Raw genomic sequence first — 16,126 nt, 5'->3', positions numbered from 1 at the left:
ATCTCAAATCTTATCAATCTTAAGTTTTTTTTAGAAACTTTCATTAAATCTTTAAGAAATTCTTTAAAAAAAACTAACAAACCTTTAAAAGTTCTAATTAAACCTTATAAACTTTAATAAAGATTCAAACAAATTTTAATCAAATCCTAATAAAATTCTAAAAAATTCTAAATTTCAAGTAAAAAACTTTAATGGATTACAACTTTTAATTATATCATTAGATTATTTTTTACATTATTAGATATATAAATCTTATATAAACTAATAAGTTTTAAAAAACCTCTAACTTAAAATTTATATATAACATATGAATTACAAACAATCAAAAAAATTAATATATTCTTATGTTATTAGAAAATTGTAGATAATTACTCAAAGATAGTATAATATTAAAATTAAAATAACTATTGCCTAAGAAAAGAAGATTAAAGACTCTTGAAATAAGACTAAGAGCAAAAAAGGCATTGATAAGAATGAGAAAGGTATTACTTTTGCTTCCATATACAATCTAATTAGGTGTCATGGACATACATATTTCTTCCAAAATTACCTATATGATTAATTAGAAGTAAATAAAAGTAGATTAATTTCATAATATCTTTTTAAAAAGTTTCTTAAAAGCTTCATAGATATTTTTTTGACTTCATATATATTTGTTGTTAATTGGTAGGCTAGAAACTTGGTTAACAAGTTAGCTATGTGACACTCTCAAGGACATGAATCTTGAAGAAAGAAAATCCTCAATACACTCTTGTGTCACTGAAAAGAACTAGAAAGTCATTCAAAGATGATATAATATTGAACTAGAATGGCTATTGCCAAAAACAACAAGACTAAGGACTAAAAAGGGGTTGACAAGAGTAAAAAAAGCTCCATTCTTGCCTCCATATATACTCTCTAACTAAGAGCTACATGATAATATTCTATAAGACCTCCAACATGTATTGACTTTGCTAGCCACATGTTTTAACTTGCAAGGCAAGTTATCTATGTATGCGCCACAAATTTAGCTTCTTCCACAAGCTACTACACAGAATTAACTTGTTCCACAAGCTACCAACACATAATTAACTTATTGACCAAGTTTCTAACCTACAAACACATCTAAAGTCAAAACCGTATCTATAAAAGTTGTAAGGAGCTTCTCTAAAAGACTTTAAGAAATTAATCTATATTTATCTACTTCAACCTAATCATATAAGTAACTATTAGAATAAATGTATATGTCTGTGACATTACCTCCCTTCTAGGGAGGAGTTTTACAAGGAGCAATCATCATCTTTCATAGATCTTTACAATTCTTCATTTTAATTTTGATGGATGTCATTGATAGAAAGCCTCAACCTTCTTTGTTGTATTTGTAAGATTCTTTGATGGCTTCCATGTGTATTTGCTAATATCATGTTCACACTAATAAACAAGATATTCTAAACTATTTTGGCATTGCCTTGAATCCAAGACTAATTCCACCTCATATTCTTCATTATTATCGACTTCTATAAGAAGAGGTGGCATTTGTCTTCTTCTCAAGATATTTACTATCTTATATGGCTCAAAAAGGGATACATGAAATACATGATAGATCTTCATATATTCCAATAGATATAATCGATAAGCAATATGATTGATTTATTCACAAATAATAAAAAGTCTTAATCTACGATAGTCCAACTTATCACAAGGACAAGTAGTCTTGATATTGCGACAAAATAATCATACCTTGTAACCTACATTGAATTGTGGTTGCTCCTTACAATAGGCATCCACATTGGTCTTTTGTTATTTTTGAGCTTCCTTTAATTGTGTCTTCATTGTAGCATGTAGCTCTGACAAACAATTTGTTAAATCTTCTACTGTAGGATTATCAACTTATAAATAATCAAAAGTATCAACTAGTGGATGATTACCATAATTGGCAAAAAAAGATGTTTGTTGAGTAGAAGAATGTACCAAATTATTGTATGCAAACTCTGTCAATGGCAAAAATGTTATCCAATCACCTTGATTATAGTTGATGGTATACCTCAAATACTGCTTTAAAATTTGATTCATCCATTTTGTTTGTCCATCAATTTGAAGATGAAAAGTTGAAGAGAGCTTTATATCCACCTTTAGAATTTTAAATAAGATTCTCTATAATCTTGATACAAATTGAGTCCTCCTATCTAATATAATATTCTTTCATAATTCATGATAGCGATAGATATTTTCAATAAAAAGCTTTATTGTTTCTTTACTTGAAATAGATTTTGTACGTAATATAAAATATGCCATTTTGGTGAACCAATCTATGATTATGAATATAAAGTCATATGAACTTGAACTTGAAAGATTTGTAATAAAATCCATAGAAATAAAAGACCATAGTTGTTTAGGTATAGGCAATGGTTGAAGAAGTCCATAAGATCAATGATGAGGAGTTTTTGATCTTGAATAAATATCACATAATTGGACAAAGTCTTTTATCACTTTCTATATTTGCAGTGACCAAAAATCTCTAGATATAAGTTCTAAAGTCTTATTATATCCAAAATGTCCTGTTGTTGGAAAGTCATGACACGCTTAAAGAATACATAAATGTGCTTCTCCTTCTAGAACATATATGCATCCTTCAAAGTAGAGTAGATTGTTCTTCAACTAGAACTTTGAAATATCATGAGATTTAGAAGAAAGATTCTTGATATTATAAATAAGAAAATCAAAGAACATACTTGATTGAATTTATTTGAAAAAGGTTTAATCAACAATCAATGTTGATTTCATTCTTCGGAGATGAAAATGCTTTGGCTTCAAGAAGATTTTTCTTTATTGATCAAAAGATATATTTCATTCTTTTGGTACAAAATAAGAACATTTAGAAAGAACATCTAATAAATCTTATTGTTTTTCAAGTCAATATGTGATTTTGAAATCAAATCTTGATAATGACATGCTCCAATGGGCTTAATGATGATTTAAAACTTAAGCCGACATGAAATACTTGAGGTTCTTCTAATCTATATATACTGTGATTGGACTTGAAGTGTCTTTTAGATAATGATGCCATTTTTCAAATGAATCCACAATTACAAGAAGTTCTTTGTTGTAGATCTTACAGTTAATCTCAATTACTAAAAATTTCTTAGAATAAAAAGCTACTAGATGGAGTTTGTCATCTATGCCCATTTGTGATAATACTGCATCTAAAACAAAGTCTAATGCATCTATTTCTATAAAGAATGCTTTAAAAAAGTTGACACAATACAAAGTTGGTGCAGAAGTAAATTCCTTCTTTAAAGCAACAAACGATGTTTTGGCTTCTTTATTCTACTCAAGTTTGTCTTTACAAGTCAAATTTATAAGTGGAGTTGCAACTTGAGAAAAGTTCTTGATAAAGATTCAGTAATAATTTACAAAGCCTAAAAAACATTGCACATCTTTTATTGTTTTTGAATCTTCCAATCTATGATAGTTTGGACCTTCTTTGGATCCATCATAAGGCCTTCATTAGAAATGATGTATCTTAAAAAGTCAACTTGAGTAGTGTGAAACACACACTTTTCCGTCTCAAGATTAACTATAGGATTCCAATGTGTGCAAAATATCAAGTAAGATTAATAATTTAATTAATAATTATTGAGGTTTTAGGACTACTTTAAGTTGGTTATAGTTGGTTAGGTTTTAGATTGGCATTCATTAGGATTTTAAAGATTTTTTAAGATTTTATTAGAATTTTTTGAAATATTTTTGGAATTTTATTAATATTTTTTGAATTTTACTTAGGATTTATTTAAGATTTTTTAGGATTTTTTTTAATATTTTTAAAGATTTATTCAAGATTTATAATAATTATTTATTTTTTTTTTAAATTTGATTATAATATATTTAGGATTTATTTAAGAATTTTTTAGAGTTCTTTTATTATTTCTTTAGGATTTTTTTCAAATATTTTTTAAGGATCTTTTTTTTATTATTGCTATACAAATTTTTTATGATTTTTTATTTTTATTTTTATTTTTTAATAAATTATCTATTTATTTTTTAAAAAAACCTTTAAGATTGCTTTATATTTTAATAAGATTATTAAATTCTTTGCTTCTTGCAAATGTAGTTTATCTTCTACTATAAAATACCTTAAGCATTTCCAAGTTAGTTTTTACATATTATAATATTGGTAGGTATAATTCACAAGCAATTGGATTGATTTGTTCAAAAATAGGAAATGGTTTTAGTCTACAATAATCCAAATTATCACAAAAACAAATAGTCTTGATATAATAAAGAAGTAAATATATCTTATTACCAACATAGAATTGAAGTTGTTCCTTCCAATAGACATGTGCATTGATCTTTTGTTGCTCTAGAGCTTCCTTTTATTGTGTCTTCATTGTAGCATTTCCAGGTTAGTTTTCACATTAACATAACATTAATTTTGGCTAAAGAAAAACCTTAACTTTTTATTTATTTTTGAAGAAAATGGTTAATATATAAATTCTATTAAATAATGGTTTTGACTTACAGTATATTTTAAAAAAATCATATCACAATTTTTTTATTTAATCTATATATATATATATATATATATATATATATATATATATTTAATACTAAAAATTTTATTTTATAAAATATTTTTATGAATATACCATATATCTTATTTTTAAAAGATATTAAAATATTTTTTATTATCATTTTAAAAAAAAACTTAGATATTCAGATTTTTAATAAAATTTAAAAAATTTAAAATTATCTTACATAAAATGATAGATTAAAATATTATCATTAAAAATTAAAATAAAAAATAAAAAATAATATTTTTATAAATATTATGTTTTTATTAATCAAACCTTATAATTATAAATTAAGATATATTTTAATCATATATAAAATAAAATATTTTATTTATGAAATAACATAAAATAAAATCAGCACTATAATATGTTTTGTAAAATTTTGTAACATGAGTTATTAAATGTTTAGATTAATACACAATAATATGTTTAGTCATTAGATATAATACAATAGTTTTTAATATAATTATATCTTGGCTAATTAGTTTGGATAAAATATTATGTTATTACTAAGTTAATAGTGTGCAAATAAAATAGCACTATAATATGTTTTGTAAATAGATGGCAGTAAATTAAGATGAAAGCTCAAAAAAAAAATTACAAGTGAAATTTTTTAAAATATGCCACTAAGATTCTACTTCCCAAATTAGATATTAGAAAGAATAAAAACTTAGTACTATTGCTCATGTAAATGAAAAATGTGGACATGTCTAAAAACATTTATTGTGTTGCCTTCACTTGATAGCCTATTGGAAAGGAAGATATTTAAATAGCCTAAACCAAAATGAAATTATAAAATAATTTGAAAATAGCCAATGCCAAATTTATTATAGGGTATTAAAAGCACATGGCTTAACTAAACAAATCAGATACATAAAATAAGTTAAAGCCTATGTTGCCACAAAGAATCAATCTAAGATCAACTATATCATCCAAAGCAACTTCCATGGTACATACTTTATTTATGAAACATTCAAATATTTCTGTAAAAAAGTAATTTGTGTCCAAATTAAATATCATGTAGATAAAAGTCTGAAAGTCTTAATAGTAATATTAATAATAAAACACATCTATTTAATGAGTCTAGATATTATTTTGCATCGTGGCTAACCCCACGTGTCAAAGAAGAAATGAGACAGGTGGATTGTGTCTACATTACTCCCTCAAACCAGTAGTAGTCTGATTAATGGTTCCTCTTCATGATCTTGAGCAATGGAACAATGCATCTCCAGCTACAGCACAACGTTCACCCAACTCTCACAGGAAGCAAAAGAAATCAACAACTGCTGTTAGCTCAACGTTGGTCGAGATCAGATTCCTTCTCTTCTGTGTCATTCGATAGAAGCATTCCACATCGTTGCATGGGCTTGGACATTCACAATAGAATGCTGTGTTTGGACTCACCGACATCACCGCCGAAGAAGACGGAAAAAACGAACTGTGTGAACGGAGCTGTAGACGTACACGACGACGACGACGGCAAATACGAACGACGAGCACAAACGTGGGGTTCCCCACGTTGAACTTGGAGTGTGTGGGTGTCAGGCGTTCAGTCAGTCATGATGCGTATACGGTTAACCGAGTCCAGTTCAGCTGTTGGCATGGCGATTGGTTGGGTTCTTTGGATTTTTCTTTTCGACTGGTAAGATTTTCGGAGTCTGACCAGCAGTCTTGCGAGTTTAAGAATTCACAACGATTGGTTGATGAAATTGCGTTGTTCTACGCATGAGTTAGGGCTCAGGGAGAAGCGAACAGAAAGATACCTTGTGAGACCATGTCGCATTCCATCATGCTACAACTTTTCTGGAACTCAATTTGATGGCGATTTGCATCCAGTTCTTGAAGCCCATTAGCTTCACATTGATATGACCACTTAGCGAGTCTATTTACGATTCTAAGATGCTAAATAATGCATCTTCACATATTTATTTATTTATTTATTTATTTTGGTGAGGACAGGGAAGCCCTAAAAGATAAATTGATTGTGATACTTGATTTCCGATGAGTTTACTGATTAAGCGTAAATGTTGCCTCGGGCCCATTGTCACAATCCACTAAACTGTCAATAGTCTCTCCACAGGTGCTTTCTCGTATTTAACATGGATGCCCAAATGTAACTGGTTTGCAATTTTTTTTCTTCCCACCAACGACACTTGCCGGTTCACATGCAAATCGCGCAGCATGCGTCTACATTTGCCATTCACCAGAAAGAGGGTGAAGCAGAGGCTTCAAGAGATTTTAAGGCAGCGTGAAGATGAAGCACGCATTCAGGAAACACCTTGAGAAGAGTATATTGCACAAGAGCCAAAACCTCAAACAGAAACCATCCAATAAAGTACCTGCGAATGTGGAAGACGTGCAGACGTTCAAAGAGCAACGAGAGATGAACAAGTTCCGCAACATGCTCATCACCGATAATTTGTTGCCTCAGCATCTCGATAACTACTACACACTCCTCAGGTTTATGACCACTGTGATTGTCACCTTACCTTTTCTTTATACTTTAACCTGGCGTTATTAAAAATATTTTACTCTTTACGGTTCCTATCATGGAAAATATTTTGTAGCCTACTCAGTATACTGGATGTGAAAGGCTGCCAGAACTGTAATTTTAGGGCTTTCCATAACCCATACGCGCCCATTGCTAGAACGCCTCAATGCGTCAACTAAGTGTATATTGTCTTGAAAGATCTAGAAGGATTTGATGAAACTTGCGTTCACATGAAGTGTAGGTTTCTCAAATCCAGAAGGCATGACGTAAATAGAGCGAAACGAATGTGGGAAGGGATGCTTCAATGGCGGCATGAATTCAAAGTGGATACCATAAAAACGGTTTTGGATCCTGGTGCCATGATTTAGCATCTTTTGTAATTTACTTTTAAGATTCCTACACATGAACAAAATTTACAGGAATTTGCGGATACTGAGGCTCCTGTTATGATGTTGAACAGGACTTCCAGTTCACCGAATTGGATTCAGTTCGAAAATACTATCCTCAAGGACACCATGGTGTTGACAAAGAAGGAAGACCTGTTTATATTGAGCAGATAGGCAAAGTAGATGCACAGAAACTCATGGAATGTACTACCCTGGAGCGATACTTGAAGTTTCACGTTCTTGAGTTTGAAAGGACAATCAACCTCAAGTTTCCAGCATGTTCACTGGCAATCGAAAGTCACGTCCACTCTTCCACAACCATATTAGATGTTGATGGGGTGGTAAGTATCTGAAATGTAAGATTACATGATGTCGATGTTCGTGTTTCTTTTCGTCTGCATCGTTGTTGGGTCGTTGAGGCTTTGTTGGGGGTCGGTGTATGGCAGGGAATGAAAAATTTTAATAAACAGGCAAGAGACTTGTTGATCGCTATTCAGAAGATTGACTCCGCAAACTATCCTGAGGCAAGTGTCTACGTCAATCAATCCATCAATTGGTTTGTACTCCACACATTTATTATTGATGGAAATACATTCGCTGCATAAAAACAGCTGTTATGGTTGGCAGACTCTGTATCGTATGTTCATCGTAAATGCAAGTCCAGGATTTAAGCTCGTGTGGAATACAATCAGAGGTTTGCTGGATAACAAGACAGCTGCCAAAATCAATGTGAGTTTTCCATCCTTCGTTTTAAAAAACTGCTACGGGGACCTAAATCAAGAAGCACAGCTTGTGAGTAAATTAATCATACTTAGTCTAGTGCGAACGGAATGACAACACGTGCTTAGCTGCTGGATTTAAGTTGGAATGCATTTGTAATAAATTGTTCACCAAGCCCTAGTCAAAGAGTACTTGAGTATAATCGATTTTTCCTTGGTGTATAGGTTCTTGGGACCAATTACCAGTCAAAGCTGCTGGAGATTATTGACGCGAAGTAAATTCTCAAATGCTAATTCCCTGTAATTGTTCATATCACCTGGAGTTTTTTTGTGACCCGGTCTTTTCGACATCGTTAAGAACTTGTTTACTTGATACTGATTTTAACATTGGTTTCGAACATGCACGTTCCTGCCAGTCAACTTCCAACATTTTTTGGGGGAACTTGTACATGTGCTGAGGAAGGTGGGTGCTTGATGTCAGACAAGGGCCCTTGGAATGACCCAAAGATTGTTCAGGTATGATTGGTGAAGTTCATTTTTTTGTTTCTCTGCAATAAAAACCAACAATAAAATCACAACCTTAGTGATTCAGCAGCTACTTTCCTTTCAGGTAATGACATCGTTTTGTAGGTAATCGAAGACGAAAAGTGGAAGATCGCAACACGAGTTCCATCCATTGTCGATGACATGGTAGAGAAACATTTCGCCATTTGATGGAGCGAAGTCATGTAATGATGTGTTCGTGCTTGATGGTATTCAATATTGTGCATGGCACCTGGAAGATCGTATGAAGCCTTACTGCCGCCTCATCTTGTCGTGTCGCGACCAGTAAATTGATAGAATGAAAGCTATCACTCTAAGCATATTGGTCCGTTGGTTTTTGACAGGATAAAGAAGCAGCCACCGCATTGGGTCGTTCCTCTGAAGCTGGTTTCAGTGGGTCCAATCCGTCAACTCCTAGCTCTGCTCATGATCTCGTGAGTTCCTGACCTTATTCCAGCAGTCAGTGATCTTTCATACGGGGACCTTTAGAGTGTAGCAAGTTGTTTTTCGTCTAAGTGAATGCGTGGATTTGATTCTTGTGCAGAAATGCACTATTTTTAAAAATCATCTGAATCATCAATGAAAGTTTTCATTCTTGTAATACTAAAATTATTGTATACTACACAACCACAATTTTGCCTGAAGGCAGGGGGATCTCTCCGACAAAGAATCAGACCGTAGCTCATCAATCAGTGATTCCTCTCTAGACAGTAAGACCTTGAAAGTTTGTTTCTATCTCATTCAAGAACACTCTTGACAAAAATTAGCAAGTAACTATTAACAAAGAGAATTATAATTCAACAACGAATTGTTTCATGATTATAGTAGATATTTAAAAATACAAGATTCATTAAGTCTTCCGTTCAATCCTGGATTGACTTGCATTTATGTTGAATGCCTTCTCTTTCCAGAAGATTCAACTGATGGCGTTGCAGGGGGCTTCGTTTGGTATATACATAGGGGAGTAAAATTCACCTTCGGCATGATTTCTTTTCCGTTTCAACTTCTTATGCAAATAATGTCTGTTCTAGCTAGAATGGTATTTCGAACGCCGACGAATACTGACATTCACGAGCTTCTTCAAAGAAGATTAACTCAGTTAGAAGCTGAAGTTGAAAAACTGAAACCAGTAGGCGAGACAATACCAAAGCATAAAGAGGCGGCGCAATTAGTAGCGGTTGATTCGTCCCACAAAATCACTTCCCTTGAGACCGAATTGGCTAACACCAAAAAGGTAGGTTCCAATCCCCGAATGCATTTCACGATCAACTTCGACCTGAAACTACTCTATTTTCCTTTGCATCGTCACTCCTTATCCTAAATCTGATGCAAATGATATTTGGTTAGCCTGGAATTTAAGGACGATTTTAGTCATTTTCCAAGATAATTTCTTTTTTGTTGCTTAATTTTCTCGTCATGCTGACCATCATTTTCAATGCCTGTTGCAGACATTGAGATCTGTTTTGTCGAAACAAGAAGAGCTGTATGACCTATTGGAGCGCATACAGGATTTGAAGTGCGTGGTAAGTTCACAAGCTTAGTTTTTCTGAAGTTTTTGATAGAATGACGAAGTGACTTATTTAGTAAGAGAATATGTTGGTGTTGGTTGTTAGCGGTGGCCCCAGATCAATACTTCATGCTAGTGCATCCTTGAAGTAGATTTGTTGCTCGTCCTTATTCAAGTTGAGACGTGAATTAGAAGTGAAATGAGCAAGGAACTAAATATTGATGATGAAATTGCAAGTAGTGCATTCTTGAGCTGCATGAGTGAGCTCTAAATTCCTATGCAAAATCTGATGTCGAATACTGAGTGTGGGAATTTTTTCACTGCAGCAGAGATGTTGGTAAGATGTGCATTACGTGTGGTGACCAGATCAACATTTTGAAGAATAATTCTTACATCAGCTTCCAGATTTTGAGTCTTTAAAGGTGAAAGGCAATATGTTTGCTAAGAGCTTAGTTTTGGTGATAAGTGGTTAGCATAGCACTCATATTGCGATACGCTGCTGATCTCTTCGTATAAACAAGTTTAAATTTTAGGGTCTATAGTTTACTATTTTCTTCTTCATCTTATTTTTATTGAATTGACTTTTCAATTGAACTTTACCAGGCTTAAACTACTAAAAGTGTGCACCCGAGTCCCTCTTGGACCCTTGGAAGCTGGAAAACTTTCTAAAACTGTATGGCTAGTTATAACAACAGTGGCAGCGGATCATGTCAACCTTGAATCTGGAGTCTAGTTAGAATAGTGCTGTTTCACATCATAGATTCCAAAATTGATTGCTGAGGCTAGTTGCATTATGGGGTTCAAAAGAACGGAAAGAAAAGGTACCATTGTGTTATATATTTGTTTGAAGCTGGTAAAATTGTGCCAGTTAAGTATGCAGCCAATCGGAACAATTGTCACTCAGTTAATAGTGGCGCAACACGTTTCAAAGTACAATAATAACTTACAAAATAATTTTTAATTGTACTCTGCCGTCAGCAATCACGCAAGACTTCTGCCGTTTTGAATATAGTTATAAACCAGGTCCCACTTGGAGCAACTGTCATTGATTTATTTCAGATCAAACTTAGATGAGTCTACAACTTGACTAACTCCATCTGTATACATGGCAATTATTCGCAAAGAGAGAAGATCAATCAAAGCATTCTTTACGTAAAGCTCTACAATAATTCATCACAATTAGAGAAAATGGAGTCGAGGATAGTCATTGCCGAGGCCTTCTCATGGCAACTAGCGCAATGCATGCGGAGGACTTCAACCTTAACTTGATCCAGGCTGCCAGAAGCATCAGAAATAAAAACAAACTTATCTCCCTGCTTCCTATCGATCCCCATCACCAGCCTCTTGAGATTCTTGAGCTGGATCTTTTCCTCTAGTTGTGTGACGTCCACGGTCACGGCACTCAACGCCACTTTCACGACTCATTCATTGAACTACTCATTTACCAGCATTTTCTCCCGAAGGTGGACTATCACTAAGGCCTGTGGCAACCACTACAACCGAGGCCCCAGGAGTCCACAACCGACTACTCTTCCCAGAGGTCGCCATAGTTACAAGAGTTTTGTTTTTGGAGACACAATGAGGTCACAAGGATCGCAGATTGATGGGTTGAACTGCTCTAAGACACGACAGGCAGTTGCGACTGGAACATGGATTCTTGGTCCACGGATGTCTAATTTTATTCATCAAAAAACAAGATCGAACAAAAGCACGATCCTAACACTGAATAGCAAGGTAGATGTTCATGCCGAAGAACAATCATCAGCAACAGAAGTCACCGTGCAGGCAAGAACTGGTTTTAAAATTTCACTTTCAAGCAGGTTTACATGAGGAATTGATCTTGGAGGAGGAACGGCCGCGGTAGAGCACTCGCATGCTTGCACCCAACTTCCCTTCATCTGATCTCAAATTCAGTATTTTCAATACACTTCGTTCTAATTGTCGTGCTCAGCACTGAAACCAGGGAGATTGTTATTACAGTAGGACCTGAAGAGGTAATTGGATTTACGTGAAAGTGAGAGGCGAAGTGACTGCAATGGCACAACAGTGATGCTTGTATGTAAACAGCAGCAGCAACAACAACAACACTCTTGCAGGGCATCTCACATTATGGTGGGAGAACAATAAGACGGACAAAACATTTATCAGCACACAACCGAGAGGAATAGCTGATAACACAAACTGACCCTGACCTGGAAGGCTTGGGTGACACAGACCCAGTAAAGGAAAAGCCTGAAGATGACTTACCAGACCCAGTCGTGGAGGTTTGTTGTTGAGAAACTTCAACAGATTCTTAGATGTTGTTGGATTGTGACATTTTGGGACAAGGAATGTAATATCTAATAATATTTGTACATGGCAAACTCTCAAACATTTCTCTTAAGTAGCTTGTGTTAGTACCAAGAAAAATATGCACACTTTTAAAATAAGAAGACCTCTACAAAAAAGAATGCATAATAAACTGGCATTGATGAAGTTTTAAAGAAAATTAATTGTTTTCTCCTCTACAAAAAAGTATGTTCATATCAAAAATAGGTTCCATATATTGAATTCTTTACTACCTTTTCAAAAAAAAAAATACAAATACAAATACAAATATGGATAACTCTAAGATCTATTAAATAAATTCAAACAAATTGCAAAGTTCTTTCTATTAAGATTAGAATAATCCTACATAGAGATGAATATAAATCAAGTCCAATTGGTCTTAACTTTGATGTGGCTATTGTTTCTCAAAGAGGTTGAAGTTTTCTTTCAAATGATATAATATTATTTTATGTAATATATATATATATATATATATATATATATTTTTAATGCAAGTCTTATAGTAAAAGTACCTAGTTTATTGACAAACAAAACAAGGCTTATATGACTTCAAAATATTTATATATATTCACACTACTAAGTGCATACAAAAAAACAACAAAAAAGCCAATTTCTACCAACCATTAATAATTCAATAGATCAAGGCAAAATAGGCCTTGTTAATATCAACCAATCACTATGCTTTATAAAATTACAACTATGATTATGACAATAGGTAAAAATGATAAATAAGACTATAATCAAATATCTACTTCAATAAAAATAAAAAAATAAAAAAATTAGTACATAACCGTTTTACTTTATATGCTCTATTATGAGTTAAGAGTTAGAACTTTTGATATTCATATAAGGGTATCAACCAAATAATATAGAAATTTTAAAAAATAATCTGAAAATTATATTATTATGTCTATATTTTGAAAAAAAATTACACTCAATTACCAAATAAATCTAACTAGAACCTAAAGATTAAATTTAGTAAAAAAATATTGTAAAAAAGAAAAAAGAATAAAAAGAAAAAGAAAAAGAAACTAACATATATTCAAAACTAAATAAAATAAAATTGTAGAGGGAACCAATACATAGAATATTAGATTTTTTGTCTATTCTTTCAAATTTAGTGTATTAGGTTTGAATTCAAAGCCATTTAACTAATTAATTGTATTTGATACCTTTTTTTCTTAGATTAAAATAGTAAATGAATACATAAATAATAGTTTTATTATAAATAAAATATTTTATAGAAAATCTTATAATTGTTTATAATATAGAGTTTGGTAAGATTCAACACAACCGAGTTAATTATCTCTTCTCTTTCTTCTTGTTCTTTAGGCTCTCCCTTCTTTACAATTTTACATTCATCCAAAAAATACCAAAATAGAACTTACAAGGTGTTTTTTTAAGACAAAATTTTTAAAAGATTAGATTTTTTGAGGATATTTAAAATATATAATTCTTATTTTAGATCTTATCATTAATAAATAAATAAATAAATAAATAAAACTTCTAAACATCAAATCATCATTTATCTTCTATTTTAATTATATAAAATATTCACACATAATAAATATAATATAAAAGACCTCAGTAATTCTAAAAAAATAAAATTAAAGAATTATTTTAAATTCATCTTAATGTCATATGATATCTTATTAGTTTAAAAAATATAAATTTATGTTCTGCTTATTCTCTCATCCAAATACATTGCCCAAAATTAAAAACTGTATATGTCTTGCTACATCAAAGAAACTATATCACCCTCTTCATAGCCATCATTGGAGTAACCATTGGTAGGTGTATTTTTCTCTTTTTTATTATACTAGAACCATAAAAATAAATAAAATAAAATAAAATAAACAAGAAACCATTTATATAATAAATTATATTTTTTAAGTCCAATTGACTTTGGTTCAAAAAAAGATAGCTTTTTATTTACTTTTACTTGTGTATTGAGTCCTTAGTGAAGTAGCACTAACAAATCATATCATCCATGCTTGAAGATAATTTGTAGGTTCATTAGAGAACTTATATTACAAGCATTGGAGTTAAATGTAGTTACTAAAATAATGCCACTAGTCACTTTAGACTCTTTCCACATCAGTTGCACACAATAGTTTCTAATCTACTAGTGTGGATTTTGTGGCATCATACTACATTAGAATTTGAGCTTTACATATTTTCAATACCTTGTGCTTGCCAATTTTTCTATGGTAATAAGGGGGAGCAAAGGCTTTCTCTAGTTAAATCAATTTCATTCTCTGTTTTTTCTAATCGTTGGAAAGATTGAAAGTGGTGGTTAAGATATTGGATGAGAACCTCAGTTCAAAATATAATAGTTGTAGTTTTGTATTTGCAAAAAATCCATGTTCTTCTCTCTGCTTCTCGTCTCTCTTACAAGCAACAAGGCAGCACTTTTCTCGTCACCTTATCCCTTGGGACCTGCACTCCACATTCTTTCACTACCAGAGCAATCACACTAAAAATTTCAAACTCTACCTGGTCCAAAAAAAAATTAAAAATAAAAAAATAAATGCCTAGTCCAAACAAAATCTACTATGTCTTGGATGAACACTGGTTTCAGAAAAATCGTGTTGCTCTATTCTCACTTCGGGGGGGGTCCACGGTAGTGGTATGTAGCAGCTTATGACATAGCATGTAATAACAATCCTTGAGTCCAGACTGAACTACAGATGGAGATGTTCGAGATGTCAAGTATGCTTCTTATGGAAGCATGAAACTCCCTTGTGACTCGTATGCCTTGGTTTGTCCGCTTCGTTATTGCATCTGTGGATCTGGGGCGTAGGTTTGAAGCGGTAAAGGGTTCATTGCCATTTCTCGAAGACAATGTTGGAGTTCCTACACCATGTCAGGCTTCAATCAGGATATACGAGAGGGTAATGTCCGGTAGAAGCATGGCCAACCCAACCATTTTTCTTGCTAGATTCTTGAGGACGTTTGCATTTGGCTTAAACATGCGTTGACCGACGTGCGCATTCCCGTTGTGAGTGGAGATTTGACGCGTTTCTCCTCAGGTTCCCTAGCTTTTCTTCTCCGACTCTCTCCTTTTGCCTTCCCCGACTGAGGTGCCTTCGTTTTTCTTGTTCATTGCATTAGAATTTACGACCCTTAAGGATTTAGTTTCATCTAGCTTGATCGACCATACTGTATGAAGAGCTGGGTTCACAATGGCTTCTTCCTCCTCGATGGCTTTGCACCCAACCACTGCATGAGATGGGCTTCGCAGCGAGGGACCCAACCCTCATGGGGTGGCCACTGTAGGTGTGCCCAGGCTTGCGATCACGCTGTGACAAGCTCAGCCGGCAAGCCAGAGCATGTGTGAATTTTCTGCGCAGCGGAACCGAGTGAAAAGGATGGCAACCGAAATCCCTTCCTAGACGGACATCGAGGTTTGTGCAACCATACAATTCACCGATTTTCTGAGAAAAGAAACCCATCAGCTAGGTGAGCGTGGTTTTGTGTGGGGATCTTTCAACGACCAAATGCCAACTTGGAACTCAATTATCTACCATGTGAACCGGCAGTCTAACTTGTTGATCTGCATATTGACCTTGGTAGACTTTGCCAATTCTTTCTTCCCTCTG

The 16,126-nt window shown here is 33.1% G+C and overlaps 1 protein-coding gene across 13 annotated transcripts; it reads left to right on the top strand.

Annotated features, from left to right (window-relative positions):
- Positions 1-6,073: 6,073 nt before the first annotated feature.
- On the top strand, positions 6,074-11,162 carry LOC112279691 (phosphatidylinositol/phosphatidylcholine transfer protein SFH11). 13 transcript variants are annotated; one of them, XR_002969106.3, is made up of 15 exons: positions 6,082-6,316; positions 6,631-7,010; positions 7,283-7,382; positions 7,502-7,768; positions 7,874-7,951; positions 8,055-8,156; positions 8,372-8,421; positions 8,563-8,662; positions 8,777-8,836; positions 9,034-9,123; positions 9,339-9,399; positions 9,601-9,923; positions 10,138-10,212; positions 10,526-10,618; positions 10,800-11,162. XR_002969106.3 is itself a non-coding variant. In XM_073532561.2 (15 exons), the coding sequence occupies exons 2-14, from the start codon at positions 6,805-6,807 to the stop codon at positions 10,614-10,616; spliced, it is 1,596 nt and encodes a 531-aa protein (XP_073388662.1). In that variant the 5' UTR covers positions 6,082-6,316; positions 6,631-6,804; the 3' UTR covers positions 10,617-10,618; positions 10,800-11,162. The 13 variants fall into 13 exon arrangements, 11 of the variants coding, with proteins under 11 accessions (XP_073388663.1, XP_073388668.1, XP_073388667.1 ...); XM_073532561.2 differs by having other exon boundaries at positions 10,138-10,205; XR_002969105.3 differs by having other exon boundaries at positions 6,083-6,316; positions 10,523-10,618.
- Positions 11,163-16,126: the final 4,964 nt, after the last annotated feature.

The sequence above is a fragment of the Physcomitrium patens genome, chromosome 3, assembly GCF_059467195.1.
Source record: "Physcomitrium patens ecotype Gransden chromosome 3, ASM5946719v1, whole genome shotgun sequence".
Classification (NCBI taxonomy): domain Eukaryota; kingdom Viridiplantae; phylum Streptophyta; class Bryopsida; order Funariales; family Funariaceae; genus Physcomitrium; species Physcomitrium patens.
This window is presented reverse-complemented; position numbering and strand designations above follow the sequence as displayed.

Bases quoted from the DNA above. Each gene is read 5' to 3' on its own strand.
- LOC112279691 (XM_073532562.2), top strand. From the start codon at position 6,805: ATGAAGCACGCATTCAGGAAACACCTTGAGAAGAGTATATTGCACAAG. The intron at 7,011-7,282 runs GTTTATGACCAC...CATGAAGTGTAG, and splicing joins AACTACTACACACTCCTCAG to GTTTCTCAAATCCAGAAGGC. The intron at 8,837-9,033 runs GTAGAGAAACAT...GGTTTTTGACAG, and splicing joins CATCCATTGTCGATGACATG to GATAAAGAAGCAGCCACCGC.